At 42.3% G+C, this 18,497-nt stretch overlaps 1 protein-coding gene across 2 annotated transcripts in view; it reads right to left on the bottom strand.

The window, feature by feature from the left end:
- The window catches only part of RAPGEF4 (Rap guanine nucleotide exchange factor 4), a 321,867-nt gene extending 303,689 nt beyond the window's left edge, over positions 1-18,178 (bottom strand). For both annotated transcript variants that reach the window (XM_065880400.1, XM_065880401.1), the window contains exon 1: positions 18,114-18,178. In XM_065880400.1, coding sequence (XP_065736472.1) covers positions 18,114-18,178 — 65 coding nt within the window. The remainder of the gene's footprint in view (positions 1-18,113) is intronic.
- Positions 18,179-18,497: the final 319 nt, after the last annotated feature.

Here is an 18,497-nt window from a genome sequence, read left to right as displayed (position 1 = left end):
CTTTGCTAAAATCACACTTTTCCAGTAAACCATATTCTAACCAACCTATGTACTACTACAATCTACACCACCCCCACTAGCACACTTGATCTCTCACTGGGCTCTATTTGTTTTTTGCTGTTATTGTTTTTTTCCATAACATATTACCTCCAAACATAACATATAATTTATTTCATGTTTACAGTTTTGTTTTGTTTTTTTACCTATTTCCACTCTTAGAATATAAGCTATATGAGAGCGGGGCTCTTCTGTTTTGCTCATTGAAGAATCCCAGGCACCTAGAAAGTGTTTCCTAAGGATTCAATAAATATGTGTTGATTAAAGGAATTACTTCATTACCTTAATTCCTCAACTATTCAGAGGATATTTATCTGGAAATCTCAGTTTAAAACAAAATCATAGAAGTGAGATCATGTAGCACCTAAGTTTAAAAGGCTTTGTATAACCAAAATTGGGGCCTAAAAATACTAAAACCCTGAAATTCGTAACTTTACTCAGAAGAGAAATCCTTGGGAGCAAAATGTATGCACTCATATTATACATACAGCTCCAATAAACTTGGTTAACCTGTATTCTAAGTCTAAAGGATCAGAAGCAGGATACTATGTTTGTGCAAGGGAAGGAGACGGGACAGACACCTAGAGGGCAGCAAGCAAGGAGTGACAGCTTCTGGGAGGTAGGGAAGAGTCAGGCAAGTAAAACATAAAAAGGCAGAAATTCAAAAAAAAAAACAAAGCGACACTGGGGCATTTGGTATTGAAGCATAATCCACGTACTCCAAAATCGCCATATTATAATACGGATGCTAACGTGTTCAATACATTGAGCCTCAATCATTAAGTAAAAGGAAAATGATACTCAGCGTACTTTAGAAAAGGAGTTATACGAAATACCACTTATAAATACCATTAAATACCATTTCCACCAGAATTACTAAATTACGCCAAGTTTGGAGGATTAATTGGGATAAACTTGAGATTTATTCCAATTAAATTTGAAATTAACTTCTCTATGATGCTGAATAACTGAAGACTCACTGTAAATAACTATCCCGTTTGGCTTTCAGCCATTTGTTTATTGTTGTATATCCAGAAATTAATCTTGTGTTCTAAAACAGAGCAGTCTGATCAACTTTGTTTCAGCAGGTTTTCAGAACTCTGGGTAATTTGAGGCTATTATAATTTAGGAAACATGTAATTGGCCAAAATATTTGGGAAATGGTATGCCCTGAGGAGGTGTGCTGGGATTAGGGCTCAGTTAGAAGACACAAATACACAGGGAGATCAGTTTGGTGCTTTGTGACCACTTAGAGGGGTGGGAGAGGGAGGGTGGGAGGGAGATGCAAGAGGGAAGGGATATGGGGATATATGTATACATATGATTGATTCACTTTGTTGTACAGCAGAAACTAACACAACATTGTAGAGCAATTATACTCCAATAAAGATGGTAAAAAAAAAAAAAAGACAGAAATAACATTTCCCACATTTTCTATCATGAGCCTTTTTTTTCCTTGCACTGTCTATGAACATTACAAGGAACATACTTGAAACACCATTATAGTGGAAAGGCAATGGGGTTTCATCCCAACTTGGTCCCTGGCATTTACCAGCCTTGTGACCCTGGACGGATAATTTAACTTTTCTAAACCTCCGTTTCCTTATTTGTAAAATACAGATAATAGCAGCTATCTTACCGTCTTCATGAAAAGTAATTTGAAGATATGTATCAAAGCTCTTAAACCTCTTCACACACATTAACTAATTTTAGTTCTATGGATATCTCTATCCTAAGGAAGTAATCTAAAACAAAGGAAAAACTGAATATAAAAGGTGACGGCATCACTGATAACAGCAACAATCATTTTTATATGTCTTAATAGTCCAACAATAAGAAAACACGTATGCTATATGATCCATATGATTTCAGCCAATAAAAATCATATTTACAAAGAATTTTTAATAATCTAGGAAAATGATCATCCTATAAGGTTAATTTTAAGAGGAATGAAATCTTAAAGTATGAGCTCAAACAGGTTAAAAAAATACTCATACCAAAAATACTGTAGGGAAAACACGCTAAAATTTTATGACCATTTATTCCTGGTGATAGGGTTTGCAGAAATAAATTAATAATTATAAGCCAGAAATGCTTTGATTTGCCCCCAATTAAAATGTACTTTAAATCACAGTTCATTACCTTTCATAAGCTCCTGTCATTCCCTCTGGGAAGGAGAAAGACGTGTCAATACGTGTCAACTTGTAACACTCTCAAAAAGAAGCAAAGTGTGTGTGCCTACTGTCAGCTCTCAGCTGCAAGTCAGCAACTGCTCTCACAAACCAAAGGAGAGAAAAGGACGTGGTGAGAGCAACTGCTCTCATGTCACGCCAAGGAGTCGTGCTTCTGTCTCCGATGTCTGCTTTAGCATCTAAACAACAGTGGGACTTTTTCATGTTTTACTTTTCTCCTATAATTTCCCTTATTACTCACCCTTCACTTTTTAAAATCTCTTTTAATTCACTCAATAGAAGTCCTACAAGATAAAACTCCTGTTGATGAAGTTTCTGCTATATAATTGTAAGTAGAGGTCAGCGCATAAAATCAATTTTATGCCTGTGCTGCTTGTCCCGATTCAAAAGAAAGAAATTCAAGTGCTATTCTATTTGTAGAGGCATTCTTCGGTGGCAGAATTTGGCTGCAAAATTCTTTACAGGAAGGTAAAAATCAATAGTAAGTAAATAAATAAAAGAAAACCAAGGTTAGCCAAACTAAAATGGAAAGAAGAGACGCTCCCTTTAGATAATTTCCCAGCATTTAAAAACTCATTCCATCCTATTGTTTTACTTTATTACTGTTCACTCTCACGTCTCCCTAATACCTATACTCTTTCCCTAAAAGTGATGAATAAGATATACAAATTTTTAAATTATTTCCATTTTGCAATTTGACTACTTTATGATTCTCTTTCAGGTAATCCCAAACAACATCAGGCTTAAGTAATGTCCACTTTTGATTTCTGTAAGCTTCTCTGAGGGGCAGTGTCATTGTTTGTTTCTCCTGTGGCTATTTTACCTACTTCTAATGATAGAGGCCAAAAACATACTAACCACCTAAATACAACAGGTGTTTTTTTTTTGTTTTTTTTTTTTGCGGTACACGGGCCTCTCACTGTTGTGGCCTCTCCCGTTGCGGAGCACAGGCTCCGGACGCGCAGGCTCAGCGGCCATGGCTCACAGGCCCAGCCGCTCCGTGGCACGTGGGATCCTCCCGGACCGGGACACGAACCCATGTCCCCTGCATCGGCAGGCGGACTCTCAACCACTGCGCCACCAGGGAAGCCCCAACAGGTGTTTTTCAAATGAACTTTAATATTCATAATCTGTTGAATGTTGAATTCTAAAATGAGCCTCTAAAGTTGTTAAGATAAATATCCCATGAAGTGCTGAAAAGGTATGAAGCAAAACACTAAAGATAATGGAAAATTCAACTGAGGAAAAGATAAGGTGCATTCACAAGCTGATAACGTACAGAAGATGAAAGAGCACAATAAAACTGTCTTCTATTCCCAGTCAACCAGCTGGCCTCTAAGTCTGGCCATGCTTCGGAGATCTGCCCTATAGATGAAGCCGCCTTATTATATGGTCCCGTCAGTATTCTCTGTAATTGCACATTTTTGTATCAATAGGGGGCTTCCCATTTATGCTCTGATGACCTGGGTAATTAAATAGGGATTCCTGGTCTAAGTATTTCAATTATTTTCCATAAATAAAATGTAAAACTTGGTTACTGATTAGAAAGCTCTAACTCTCACAAATCAGATCTTCAAGTACCACCAAGGAAGATTTTACAATGAGTCTGCTGCATGCAACTACCTTAACATCAACACAGACACTTAACTACTCTCAAGCTGTCTTCAGTTTTTGACATGAAAAAATTTATATTGCCATATCATCTAATTAGTTGATGAGGAAAATATAAGAATTCAATACAAAACATTATCAAAAGGCAGATGGTAGTATAATGATAGAAAAGTTGTTTAAGAGAGTGAACAAATCCTCAGCATGAAAAATTGCTAGAGTTTATAGGTTTTCAGGACCATTTTCTTGCTCTGGTGTATTTGTCTGAGAGGCTTGTCTTAAGAGAACACTGACCCCACAGAGGTACCAGACAAATTCATCACTGATAAAACTAAACTGGCTAACTATGAAACCAAAAAGTGCATCAGTAGGATGGGGATGTTGATACCACTGTCAGTCAGCCATCAGCATCCATGGTCAAAACCATATACACAGTATCTTTCGAAACTCATTTAAATGATAGTACATTTCCTGATCTGCATGGTGCTCATCAATTCTCTAGAGATAGCTTTCTTTTTTCTCAAAAATTAGTATAATGAGGGCTTCCCTGGTGGTGCAGTGGTTGAGAGTCCGCCTGCCGATGCAGGGGACACGGGTTCGTGCCCCGGTCCGGGAAGATCCCACGTGCCGTGGAGCGGCTGGGCCCGTGAGGCATGGCCGCTGAGCCTGCGCGTCCGGAGCCTGTGCTCCGCAACGGGAGAGGCCACAGCAGTGAGGGGCCCACGTACCGCAAAAAAAAAGAAAAAAAGAAAAAAGAAAAAATTAGTATAATGAAGACCTAAATGAACAGCATTTTAAATATCTTTAGGTAACAATATTTGAAGGATAAACCAAAATTTCAGAATTTATCCTTTTCACCATTTTCTGAAATTACCTTTGTCTATTACATCCACAAAAGCAATAATATGCTCTAGGTACTATAAATGAAAAACTCAGCTTTCTTCCTTCTTCCCTACCGTGTTTCTCTCCTCTGAGTCTCCTTTACCACTCACACAGAATGCTTCACTTTTGACAGTTCTGCTCACCAAACGTGGTAGGGGAGTTCACCAAAACAGCAAGCAAGTCTCTGATACCAGCTGGGTGTCCTACAATTTAACTCCGTTCCGACACTATCTACCCAGAGATAGCATCAGATCTCACAGGTAAAGGGCTCAGTCCCCCAAGGCTGCATCCCTCACCCCTATTCCAGATTCCAGTGGCAAACTCAGGTTATCACTTGTGTTCTTAACCAATCAAGCTATAGATCAGAGGTTCCAACTACCCTCTCCTCAGGTTCGATTAGTTAGCTAGAGGAACTCACAGAACTCAGGGAAACACTTACTTACATTTATCAGTTTATTAAAGAATATGATAAAGGATATAGATGAACAGACAGATGAAGAGATACAGAGGGTGAGGTCTGGAAGGTCCCGAGTACAGAAGCTTCTGTCCCTGTGGAGTTGGGGTGTGTCATGCTCCCGGCTGTGGATGTGTTCACCAACTTGGAAGCTCTTTGAATCCCCTACTATTGGGATTTTGTGGAGGCTTCCTAACATAGCCATGATCAATTATTAAATCCATTTCCAGCCCCTCTCCCCTCCCTGGAGGATGGGGGTGGGTAGGGCTGAAAATTCTAAGCTTCTAATCATGGCTTGGTCTTTCTGGTGACCAGACCCCATCCAGGAGCCATCTAGAAGCCCACCCAGAGTTGCGTCAGTAGAACAAAAGACGTTCTTAGTACTTTGATCACTTAGAAATTTACAAGCGTTTCAGGAGCCCTGCATCAGGAGCAGGGTCAGAGACAAACATTAGGACAATAGATGCTCCTGGTGTTTTTATCATTTAGGAAATGACAAGAGTTTTAGGAGCTCAGTGCCAGGAACAGGGGACAGAAATCAATATACATATATATTTTTTCTATTATCTTACAGGTATTTTCTCAAAATAAGGCCTTGTAACCAAACAAAAGGGCACTACCACACGTATTCAGCCTCTGTCCTCATCACAGGCACTACCTGACCCATGTTCTCTAAGATACCTCAACCACCTAGTTAGTAAAGCATGGATTACACTGACGTAAATGCATACTAGATGGTCTCTCAGTTCGTTCAAGGTCTTTGATCATATTTGACTTCTGCGGAAACCTGCCTACCCTCCCTAAAACGCCACCACCCCTCAATTTCTTCCCCTGTTCTCTACTTTGTTGTCCTTCATTAGTCTTACCACTATCTGACACTGTAGTATAGATGTGTCTGTTCCCTGACTCCATCACTCCATATCCTCTTACCTTTGGCCTCATAGCCTTTTTTACCACCTAACTTCTCCTGTTTCGTTCACCACTGTGTTCCTTATCACCTGGAACAGTATCCAGCACACAGCAGGTACTCAACAAATAGTTTTTTGAAGGACTGACTGAACTAATTAATGTCTTCCCAACTAATATGTAAATTCATGAGGTCAGGATCCATGTCAGTTTTTCTTAATAACCTATCCCCAGCAAGAATGTCTGGCACATGCAAAGTGGAGAGTAAAATCTCTGAACGAATGAATGAACAGTAGGAAAGGAGAGGGCTCAGATCATATCCTTTTCTTACAGCACATTTGGGTTGAGGAAGGAGGAAAGGAGCGTGACACAGGGAGAAAGAGAAGGGTAGAGGAGTGACAAAAGTAGCCTCGGCAAGGGACCCGAGAGACAGAACTTTCTTATATCTCAGGTTTGTTTAAAGAGTTTATAAAGAAAACACATAAGATTTAAGAACTCAACTTTTTCTGTAACATGTTCAATAAGTAGCCAATCAATAAGTAAAAGAATAAGGCTGTCAGAGCCTGAACACGAGGCAAGACATTAATGCCTTCATCTGAGGTTTAAACAGAATTGAAATGTCATATACAGTATCAAGAATCAAATTATCAAGTTCCAAGCAACGTCTACTTCCCATCAAAGGTCTCTTCTATTTGTCTTCAACATCTCTAACAATTAAGCCTTTTCTAAGGGCCTTTAAAAAGTACTTCCCCATTTAATTAAAAGAGAGGTTCTTGAACTTTCAACCAATTTATAGGTCATAATCCTATTGAGCAAGTCATTCTATTTAATATGCCTACATCTTACAATTTTATTCCATAAAAGGGTTTTCGGAAAATTATACTACTCATTTTAAGAATGCTTCAGTGCAATAAAAAATAAAAATAAAATTAAAAAAAGAATGCTTCAGTGCAATTAACACATGTTCCTCAGTTTCTACGGCAACAATTACAGGGGCCAGGCTCTTGACCACCATTTGTGTGTAGAGAGGCACCAACATTCCTCCGTGAGAATACACCCTTGCCCCCACAATTTCACAGGCAAGGGCTGGACCACCATTAAGACATACAGTCTTGTTTGGCTATCAAATGAGGATGTAATTTTCCTCCATGTTCGGCTAAGTCCAGAGTCATATAACTCTTCATCTACCCAACAATACAGCATAGTAGCACTCCAGGTAGCTATCGAAAAATATGACTTCAAGTCATTGCTACCCAATTTTATCAATTATCAGCAGCTTAGATGTGAAAAAACAGTATTTATGGAAAAGTTTCTGAAAGAGAAGTAATCCATCTGTTTCTAAAACAGCCTAAAATCTATCTCAGGATTAAATTAAACAATGAAAAAATCTGTATATGAGATTGGCCCCCAGGAGAAATACTCTCTTTCAGTGTCCCTTTGGCATTATGCTGTCAAGATATACTGAGAGCCCTATGAAACCCATTGCCGAATTCGCTGTTGGGATATTGTGGAGGGTATTGTTCATCATGCTGCACAGTATCTTCTCCATGAGGTTGAAGAAGTCAACAGGTCCCAGTATCATCCTATTTAATATGCTTACTCAGCATACTAATAGCTTGATTAATTGTTCTTCTCTGGCAGAAATAATTTTTTTTTTTGTAAATACTGAATAATGAAATAACTGTGCTTCCTTTTTGGAGCTGACCATGAAAAAATCATAGCTTTAATGCTCATGTTAGAAAAGAAGAAAAGTTTAAAATTAATTATCTAAGTTTCCTTTTTAAGAAGCCAGAAAAAGAGAGCAAGTTAAACCCAAAGCTAGTAGGATAAATGGGGTAAAAAAGCACAAATCATTGAATTTCTCAAACAATAGAGAAAATCAACTAAAAATTGGTTCTTTTAAAAGATTAACAAATTGAGAAGCTCCTAGCAAGCCCAGCCAAGAAAAAAGAGAGCAGACAAAAATTACTAATATAAGATATGAAGGAGGAAACATCACTATATATCCTAAGGACATTAAAAGGATAATAAGAGAATACTAGGGACAATTCTATGCCAATAAATTTGATAACTTAGATGAATGGACAAATTCCTTGAAACAACTTATTATAACTGACATAGAAGAAACAGAAAACCTAAGTGGTCTTCTATGTATTAAAGAGATTGAATTTGTCACCAAAAAACTTCCCACAAAGACTACTCCTGGTCAGAAGATATCTATAAAACATTATAAGAGGAAATAACACCAATATTACACCACTCTTTTAAAAATAGGGGAAACAGAGAAAAAAGAAGTGTTTCCTGGTTCAAGGAAGTCCATTCTCACCCCTTGTGTTCAACTTTGTCCTGGCAATCCTAGCCAAGGCAGTAAAGCAAGAAAAATACATAATACAAGACATAAAGATCAGAAAGAATAAGTAAAACTGCCAGTATTCACAGACAATAAGATTGTCTAGATAAAAAATCCTCAGGAATCTACAAAACAACTACTAAAACTGAATAACTTTCCCAAAGTTACACCATTAATAAAATCAAAACTGGAATTTGGAGCTTCCCTGGTGGCGCAGTGGTTGAGAGTCCGCCTGCCGATGCAGGGGACACGGGTTCGTGCCCCAGTCCGGGAAGATCCCACATGCCGTGGAGTGGCTGGGCCCGTGAGGCATGGCCACTGAGCCTGCGCGTCCGGAGCCTCTGCTCCACAACGGGAGAGGCCACAACAGTGAGAGGCCCGCGTACAGCAAAAAAAAAAAAAAAAAAACACTGGAATTTGAAACAAAACGGTCTGGCTCCCAAACTCTTAACGCCTACACTATGCTTTCTACTTAGAGAAGAGCATGCAGCTACACTTGTATTAGCCCACAAATCTCAACACAGCCCCTACAGTATGTATTTGTAGTCTCATTTGATGCTTTGGAAACAGAGGTTCAGAAAGATTAATAACTTCACCAAGATCACATGGCTAAAGGGTTGGAAGTGGCAGAATTTGAATCCAGGTCTGGCAGATGTTACAACAAAGTTGATTTGAAAATATCATGCTTTCCAGATTGGATAAGGAAACAATGAAAAGATCCAGATCCAGATGATAAGGCCCTAAAACAAAGCAGTAGAATACAAAGGCCAAGAGAAGAACTGGTGACTGGTTAGGTACAACAAGGGACATAGGAAAGGGAAGACAAAGGTGATGCATAGTTTTGAGAATGAGAGTGGTAGTGTCATTAATAAAACAGGAAAGTAAGGAGGAGGAACTAATGGAAAAGGAAGTTAAGGAAGATGAAGTCAGTTTTAGACAAGCTGAGTATCAACTTGTTAGGTTAAGGATAGCTTTGACAGCAAATGATAGAAAACCTAACAAAGAGTGGTTTCTAGAAATAGGGTGTGTTTTTCTTGACAACAAAAAAGCTGAAGGTAGGCAACTATTGATCTATTCAGAAGCTGAACAAAGTCAGAATTGGGGTCTGTATTTCTCCTGGCCCTTCCTTCTGGGATTACAATATGGTTGCCATAGGTCCAGGCTTTAGGTAGTAATTCCACGCAGAAGGAAGAGAGCAAAGGAGTGTCAAGTACATCTGTATCTTTCATCAGTAAGGCAAAAACTACCCTAGAAGCCTCTAGCAGACTTTTGCTGTGTCTTATTGGCCAGAAGTGTATCACGTGGGTACCTAACCTCTAGGGAGGCTGGGAAGATAAGTATTTTATTTTTCTTACCTCTCTAGCAAAGGCAGATGAAGGAAAACCATGTCTGCCCCCAATATTAATGGAATATTTGATGTGGGAATATCCAACAGAGAGACAGAAATGCATCTGGTCTAGAAGATAAACCAAGGATACTGAGTGTAAGTAATCTGCTCAGCTAAAGCACAGGAAGTGGATTGGTGCTCCAAGGAAGAGTGTGCGCAAAGGGAAAAGAGGGTAGTAATAGAGCTTGGTTTTTCTGTTCACGCAGGGGAAGCAAGCAATGCACATGGATGCAGCTGAGTAAACACGGTACCCCGGCGCCGCCACTCCAGCCAGATTGTTTGCTTTCGTATGTTTGGCTGGGTCTTTCCCTGTCACCCTCCCCACCCAATTCGTTCCATCCTCTTTCTCTTCCCTCAGTCTCTCCGTATTCCCAAGACGGTCTCTCCTCTCCCATTCCCTCAACTGTGAATTGAAGGTACTAGAGGGAAAATTCACTCTTTGTTGCCACTGTTTAAGTGCATAACAAAGGATCTAAATCTGACTAAAGAAAAACTAGCTACGTTGGGGTTGGGGAGCTGGAACAAGATAAGAAGCAGCTACTCTGGAAGGGCTATGAAATCTTATAAACTCATAGGAAATTCAAACTAAAAGGGATCTTCCAATCCTGCCCTCACTGGAGGAGACTGAAGTCCATTTTGGGGAACCCAAACTAAGACAGTGAGGCAGAATTTGCTTTGCTGGGCACCACTCTTCCTCTGATGACTCTTTTGGGCTCCCAGGCTGTGTCCAGGAGACTAGGCTGCAGGATCAAGAGTGGGACGGACCAAGTACCTTTCTCTCAGGCCCATTGCTCTGCGAGCACACCATCCCCCATGCGCCTCTCATCTGAGGGAGTCCAGCTCTGGCTGAACCTTTCCTTTCCTAAAATCCTGAAAGGACAGGTAGAACCCGCACCACAGAATTTAACCCTGGTTACATATTAGGGTGTGTTGTCCTCTAATTGCTCCACACATATGTCGCGCTCCCATGTTTTGGAGCTACAATGAGATGTCCCTCGAGAAGCTGTAGATAAGATAGCGGCAAGTATCTTTACTTTTAAACTTGAAAGTATTAAAGTTTAAAAACAGTATATTGCTAACATCACAAAAAGAGACCACTTGACATTCTGTAACTCATAATGCAAGTAACACTTCTGAGAAGGATTGTTGCCAAAAAATCATATCTAAATCCAATCAAGCTCTAGATCTAAATACCAATTTACAGGAAATACAGGGGACAGGGACTTCCCTGGCGGCACAGTGGTTAAGAATCTGCCTGCCAATGCAGGGGACATGGGTTCGAACCCTGGTCCTGGAAGATCCCACATGCTCCGGAGCAACTAAGCCCATGTGCTGCAACTACTGAGCCTGTGTTCTAGAGCCTGTGAGCCACAACTACTGAGCCCACATGCCACAACTACTGAAACCCATGCACCTAGAGCCCGTGCTCCACAAGCCCATGCTCCACAACAAGAGAAGCCACCGCAATAAGAAGCTCGAGCACTGCAACAAGGAGTAGCCCCCGCTCACCACAACTAGAGAAAGCCCGCACCCAGCAATGAAGACCCAACACAGCCAAAAATAAAAATAAATTAAGAAATTAATTTTAAAAAAAGGAGGACTTCCCTGGTGGTGCAGAGGTTAAGAGTCCGCCTGCCAATGCAGGGGACACGGGTTCGTGCCCCGGTCCGGGAAGATCCCACATGCTGTGGAGCGGCTGGGCCCATGAGGCATGGCCGCTGAGCCTGCACGTCCGGAGCCTGTGCTCCGCAACGGGAGAGGCCACAACAGTGAGAGGCCCGCGTACCGCAAAAAAAAAAAAAAAAAGTAAATACAGGGGACAAAGGGACATATTAAAAGACACTAAAATTCAGACAGTAGAAGTATACCTGTTTTGGGACTTCCCTGGTAGCACAGTGTTTAATAGTCCACCTGCCAATGCAGGGGACACGGGTTCAATCCCTGGTCAGGGAAGATCCCACATGTCACGGAGCAACTGAGCCCGTGTGCCACAAGTATTGAGCCTGAGCTCTAGAGCCTGCGAGCCACAACTACTGAGCCCGCGTGCCACAGCTACTGAAGCCTGTGCACCTAGACCCCGTGCTCCACAACAAGAGAAGCCACGGCAATGAGAAGCCCGCGCACCACAACTAGGAGTAGCCCCCACTCGCCGCAATTAGAGAAAAGCCTGCGCAGCAACAAAGACCCAACGCAACCAAAAAAAAAGACAAAACCTGTTTCTTCAACAAATTTATCACAAGGAAGAAAAAGAGAGAGCTAGAGGGAGAATCCAGAGATTAAAAAAAGACCTAGAGATATATCAACTAAATACAACTTATTTGGATCCTAATACAAACAGACTTCAAAAAAAAAAGAAGAAAAGTTATGAGATAAATGGGGAAATTTGAACTCTAGATATTTGATCATATTAGGGAATTAATGTCATATTTTTAAATATATGACAATGGTATTTTTTATTGAGTCCTAGCTTTTAGAGATATATTTCAAAATATTTACAGAGAAAATAATACTAAAAGGGACTTGCAACAAAATAGTCCTGGGAGTGGTGGGGGACAAGTGGGGGTATGAATAAAACAAGATTGGATATGAGGTGATGACTCTTGGAGGGGGAGGGGGTAGGACAAGAGAATTATTATACTCTTCTCTCTTCTCTTTGTGTATTTTGAAATTTTCCATAGTAAACTTTTAGAAATAAAAATTAGAATAGAGCTATGCCATGTCATTTCTTAAAAAGTATTCACATCAGCCAAGAAAACAAAGAAGGAACAGCAGAGGCAGACGCTGGTGCCCACTCAAGCCCTTTCCAAGGCAAAGGGGGCCAGTGCGAGGCCTTGCCCTCATGGTGGCAGACGCTACTCCATCCTTGGGGAGGAGGATGCCTCTGGCCATCTCACCCTGATCCCATAAGCACTTTCTACAATCAGGGAGCTGCACTGAAGCTGGAGATAAAATGATGACTACAATACAATACAGCAATACATCAAGTGACACACAAAACGGAGTCAATAGGCAATTGCGATGAAGTCTGACTTGTGCTATTACATTGTTGGACAAAGCGTGCTATGAGAGCACATAGAATGGTCCTCTAACTGGAAGAGGTGACGGCCAAACTGTCCTGAAGGATTCCCTGAATTATCTTCTGATTACAATTCAGTTCCCAGGCTCTGTCGCTCTAAGAAGAGAATGAGCTGGCCATAAGTTATAAGTGTCCTGATCTCCTGGCAGCTTTGCTTCTCATTGTAAATGCACAACATGGCCTTCTAATAACAATTGGATTTCCATACAGCTTGCCCAGAGAAGGAATACATTAGCCAAAATATGTCAGTATCCACTTCTCTGATGTTATTTTCAAACTAATGAACTGTCTTTCTGGTTTTTACAGGCTCTGAGAGTTTGGTGCCTATGTATCTGTCCCTGAAAAAAAATGTATTAATTCTTGATGTGCTGACAAGTCAGCATTCCAAGATTGTAAGACCAGTCCTGAACCCTGGGTAATGTCATCCCTTGGGACCTGCCTGGGTAGATAGACATCAGCCCTCCCCAGCAATAGCCTTCTGCTCTGCGTGCTTCTTTGATCTTCTATATTCCTCAAGGCTGGGACCACGTCTGATGCTTCTTTGATATCTGAGTCATCCTCTTTCACCATGTCTGCTATGAAGCATTCTGGTTTTTAACAAATTTGTTCCTTGATTTCTTTCACTCTCATTCAACCCAGTCAAAAATAGCTAACTCAATATCTATTTGGGGATCAAATCAGATGCAAAGACACTATGTAAGGGGCATTTTTAGAAACATTAATAATTTTTAAATTCCTCGGCTGTTTTTAAAGATGACAACTTTTCTACACATCCATATCATGTTAGCTTCATTTTCTGCTTGGGTCTGTCATCACCAGTGGTCCCCAAACAACCCAATCAGCCAAGGACCTCCCTTGACACTATACTTCTAACTGAAGAACAAGAAACCAAACATTGTGAACTCCTTCCCAGACAAAGACAACTTTCATCTCCAGTGGTTTCTCTGTCAATGGCTTACGTAGATTCTTTCACCTGTAAAAGGGGATGGCAAACTTTTTCTTCAAAGATCCACAGAGTAAATACTTTAAACTCTGTGGGCCACACAGTCTCCTGCCATTGTAGTGTGAAAGCAGTCTTAGACAATACTTAAGCGGATGAGCGTGGCTGTGTTCCAATAAAACTGTGCTTATGGACATTGACATTTGAATTTCATATCAATTTCATGGGTCACAAAAGATTAGTCTTCTTGTGGTTTATTTCCAACCATTCAGAAATGTAAAAAACATTCTTAGCTCAGGAGACACACAGGCAGCGGCTTGATCTGGCCCATTGGCCACAGTTTGCCAACTCCTGCCCCATAGTGATGAATATTGGCAACAATTCACTATATGTATTGTGAATATGAGTGGTCCCTTCATAACACTCCCTTACCAACCATGAGAATTATGACCTATAATGGTTCTTAAATTCACAAGTGGCAAAACTTAAAATCTTATGGAAAAAATATTTTCACTAATGTTAAAAAACAATGGTCAACACATTTTTTAAAAAGGCATTTTACATCCCAAATAGTGGGGTACTATGTAATACATTTCTAGTTACCATCCCTGCTCAGAAAAAAATTGTAAGATCAATGAGGTAGTACTAAGCTTGGTTTTTTTGGGGGTTTTTTTTTGCGATACGCGGGCCTCTCTCTGTTGTGGCCTCTCCCGTTGCGGGGCACAGGCTCCGGACGCGTAGGCTCAGTGGCCACGGCTCACGGGCCCAGCCGCTCCACGGCATGTGGGATCTTCCCGGACTGGGACACGAACCCGTGTCCCCTGCATCAGCAGGCGGACTCTCAACCACTGCGCCACCAGGGAAGCCCGGCTTGCTTTACTTTAACAATATTGTCTGTTGAGACTTTTTTTCGATGTATTTTTATCCATCCGAATGTTCAATGTCTTTCTGATTTTATAATTAGTATTTGTACACGCTCACCTTCTGGGTCCCACCATAGTCCAAGAACTTGGATGCTTGATACATAAAAGGCTTTGGGTTTTCTTTCTTCACCCTAATCCACGTATCTGCATACTTTTAACCCACCTCCCCACATGCAAGCTTATATAGCATTGCCTGTCTATGACAACTTCCTAGGCACACTTAACGAACATTTCTATGGGATTATTTTCCTTGTTTTTTAAAATTTGTTTCAACGTTCATTACATACATCTTTACTCCTGCAGACTTTCTACTTTAACTCCCCTTTTTATTTTCAACCCCTCAGTTGCTCTTTTTCTAGTTGTCCATGACACTTGCATGATGCAAATATCTAAACTACATTTCCCAGCTGTGGAAAAGGTCCCAGCATCATTTCTCCAAATAGGACATCAAGGATCACTGCACCATTTCCTCTTTGTTTATGTGTGTGCTTGAAAATGTCCATAATCAGGAGTTTTAGAAAAATAGAGTATATGTTCCTATGTTCTTGATTTGATTACAAGAGGAATTTGTGGTTGAGAAGAAATGAGCATATTTATATGCCACACCTGTGTGTCTTTGTTCACATTGCTCCCAGAATTCTCTGCTTGATAAAGTTCCCCTCGACCTCCACGGACCAGGCAGGAACCTGTGGGAAGCATACCTGGCAGAGCTGAAGACTCTCTCCTCTGCATTCCCAAAGCATCTCATACATCTCCATTAAAGCACTTATCGTTGCATTGTGGTTAGTTGTTTATGTAGCTGTCCCACCCCTACCCGCCCACCCCCTCCTTCAATAAGCAACGCTCATCTTTCTTTTCCTGCTTCCCCAGTGCCCAACACAGTGCCTGGGAACAGAGCATCAAGACTGCATTTCTCAGAAATATCGAGGGCAGTGTCCCAAAAGGAATGACTTCAGCGGCCTTCCCCAGACAACTTCCACCAGCACCCTTAATCTTCCTCCTCCCCTAAAAAGTTAACAATCTAAGTAAAAATGCAACTTCAAAACAAGTACCTCAAGGCCCTCTTACAATGAGACTGCCACTCCTAAACTCTCCTTCAAAGGAATTCTAGCACCGACACTGTGGAAAATGCAAGGTTCTTTTAAAACCACAAAATAATATGCTCACATGGCACTTCACAGTTTTCAAATTACTTTCATGATAATTTTTTCTTTCATTTGGCCCACTAATCCTTGGTAAGACAGTGCTATCCTCATTTTTCAGACACTCAAGGAAATAAAAGTGACATGTCCAAGATCAGAACTTGTGACTGGGGACAGCTCTGGGCTTAAAACCCTTAATTTATTGATCTGTCTGCTCTCCTGAGCTCCAGGAATGCTAGGTTCAGTATCTATGGAGGATTCCACCCCCCAACTCCACCCCCAGAGGTTTCTCCCCATTATGAATTATAGTATTAGATTAGATTGTGGCACTATGTTCTAAAAATCCATTCCAAACAAAAACGTTTGGGCAAATACACATTATGAAAAGAAATGTGTTAGTCACCTTGTGTTAGCTGGTGTTAGTGTTAGTACTGCTCTAAGATTTTTGCTTAAGTATTTATTGACTAAAGGGCTGCCTGTGAATTACTGTTCAAAAAATGGCATGCCAAGAATTTCTGCAAATAGAAATATGCAGTCTATTATCTGAAAAATTCACTCATGAGGATAGCATTACTATTTATAAGTACAAGAACTTGATTTTCTCTTCTTTGATAATTCATCTTTCCTAAACTTTTTTTTTGTTTTTTGCGGTACGCGGGCCTCTCACCGTTGTGGCCTCTCCCGTTGCGGAGCACAGGCTCCGGACGCGCAGGCTCAGCAGCCATGGCTCACGGGCCCAGCCGCTCCGCGGCATGTGGGGTCCTCCTGGACCGGGGCACGAACCCGTGTCCCCTGCATCGGCAGGCGGACTCTCAATCACTGCGCCACCAGGGAAGCCCTTTCCTAAACTATTAAATTTAATTTACTTATCACATTAGCAGGCTCTTCACTTATTCATGCTCTTAGTTCCTCTACATAATTCTGTATGAGGAATAACATCCTCACAATAACCATCACTTCAATTCTCTTACTGTGTATTGCATGCGACTCTTCTAGTATTAGCACTATCATCTTAGACGTAAACAGGGCACTGCCTGCCAAAAATCTTGCTACTGTGTGGTAATTGAAAGTAAAAATTATTTCTCAGATATATTAAGCTATTCAAATGAGCCACGTTTAGCTTTTCTCAAATTATTTTTTTTCAACAAAGGCCTATAATAGTAAATTATGTAGAGCAGGTCACGCTTAAGATTTTCAAGTTTGATCTGGTTACGAATCTGCTAAGTGTAAAAATTTCAATATGGCAGAGCGTAAAATATTTCACACAAATGCAAATAGAGATGTCATGCAGATAGCTGCAGGACATGAATCACTGCCCTGCTGCATCAAACTCGAAAACCAGAGGCAGTTCTCTCTGCAAGATTTCTTACCCAGTTCTTAAAAGTTCAGATGCATCACCTTTTAATCAGGGTAATAAACTATAATTGCTAACATACTGTGTAATGTTTACTGCTAAACCCACAATCTGGACAAACAGAAAATTATGCTGTCAGAGCCTGGAAACAACTGCAGTCCGCTGTTACACACAGCACCCTCCTTAACACAGGGCTGTCGTCGGGAGTTACAACGCTTTATGGTTTTAATTTTTTAGAGTAAGGGTCTCTTCCCGAGAGGCAGAGTATTAAGACGAAAGCAGTCTCCCGCGTGACCTTCCTAACACAGACCTCGGGCAAGCGACTGCGGGGGCAGAAGCTGAAAATTTCAGAAGGCACTTGACATCTCCACTGGGTCCTTCACCCTTGGCTTTCAGGAACAAAAAAAATCACGTTACTCTGCACCTGCCTTTCCCCCCCACCCTCCTTAAAACTTATTTACCCCTGAGGGTCTGAACAGCCAGATGAAGGTAGGAATCTATTCTTCTGCCCTGTGATGCCAAGGAAAATAAACCCCGACCCGAGCGCGGAGCCGGGAGTCGCTGGGGGCGAGGAGACCGTGAAGGAGGGGCGGGGGGGGGGGGACTGGCGGGGCTGGGGCTTCCCCCACTGCGCCGCAATTTCTCCACCACGTGTGAAAATCTCGTGCACGGGGAGCCCCATGAGAGACCGGGATCTGCGTTCCCTGGTCCCGGGTGCGGACCCTCCACTCCCTCCCCGCTCGGGGACCCTCGTCCCGCGGCCCCGGCGGGCGTCCCTGCAGCCGTCTCCGGGCAGGGGCAGCGCGCAGAGCCCGGCCCGGCGGGGGCCCTTCCCCGGCTACCTTTTATCCAGGCAGGCGATCCACTCGGCGGAGGAGGAAGAATGGGCAGCGTGCGCAGCGACCATGATGGGCAGCGGCGCGCGGCGTCCCCCGGCTGCGGCGACCTCCCGCGCTCGCTCTGCCGCCGCCTCGTCTCCGCCTCGCCCGCCGCGCGGACCCGCTCCTCCCGGCCCGCCTCGCGCCCAGCGGCCTGCCGGGCTGGGGGCCGGCGAGGGCGGGGGACCCGAGGGGCGGGACGCGGGGACCGCGCTGCACTGCGGCGCCCGGGGGTGGGGAGTCCCGCGGTCCCGCCCGCTTCAGGGAGGGGGCTTGGGGGCGACCCCGGGTGGCAGGCCACCTGCGACTGGTGACTGCTGCGTCTCGGGGAGACCTGAGCCCACCCCT

The sequence above is a fragment of the Phocoena phocoena genome, chromosome 7 (genome assembly GCF_963924675.1).
Source record: "Phocoena phocoena chromosome 7, mPhoPho1.1, whole genome shotgun sequence".
In the NCBI taxonomy this organism is placed as follows: domain Eukaryota; kingdom Metazoa; phylum Chordata; class Mammalia; order Artiodactyla; family Phocoenidae; genus Phocoena; species Phocoena phocoena.
Note: the sequence above shows the minus strand (reverse complement) of the source record. Positions and strands in the feature narration are given on the sequence as shown.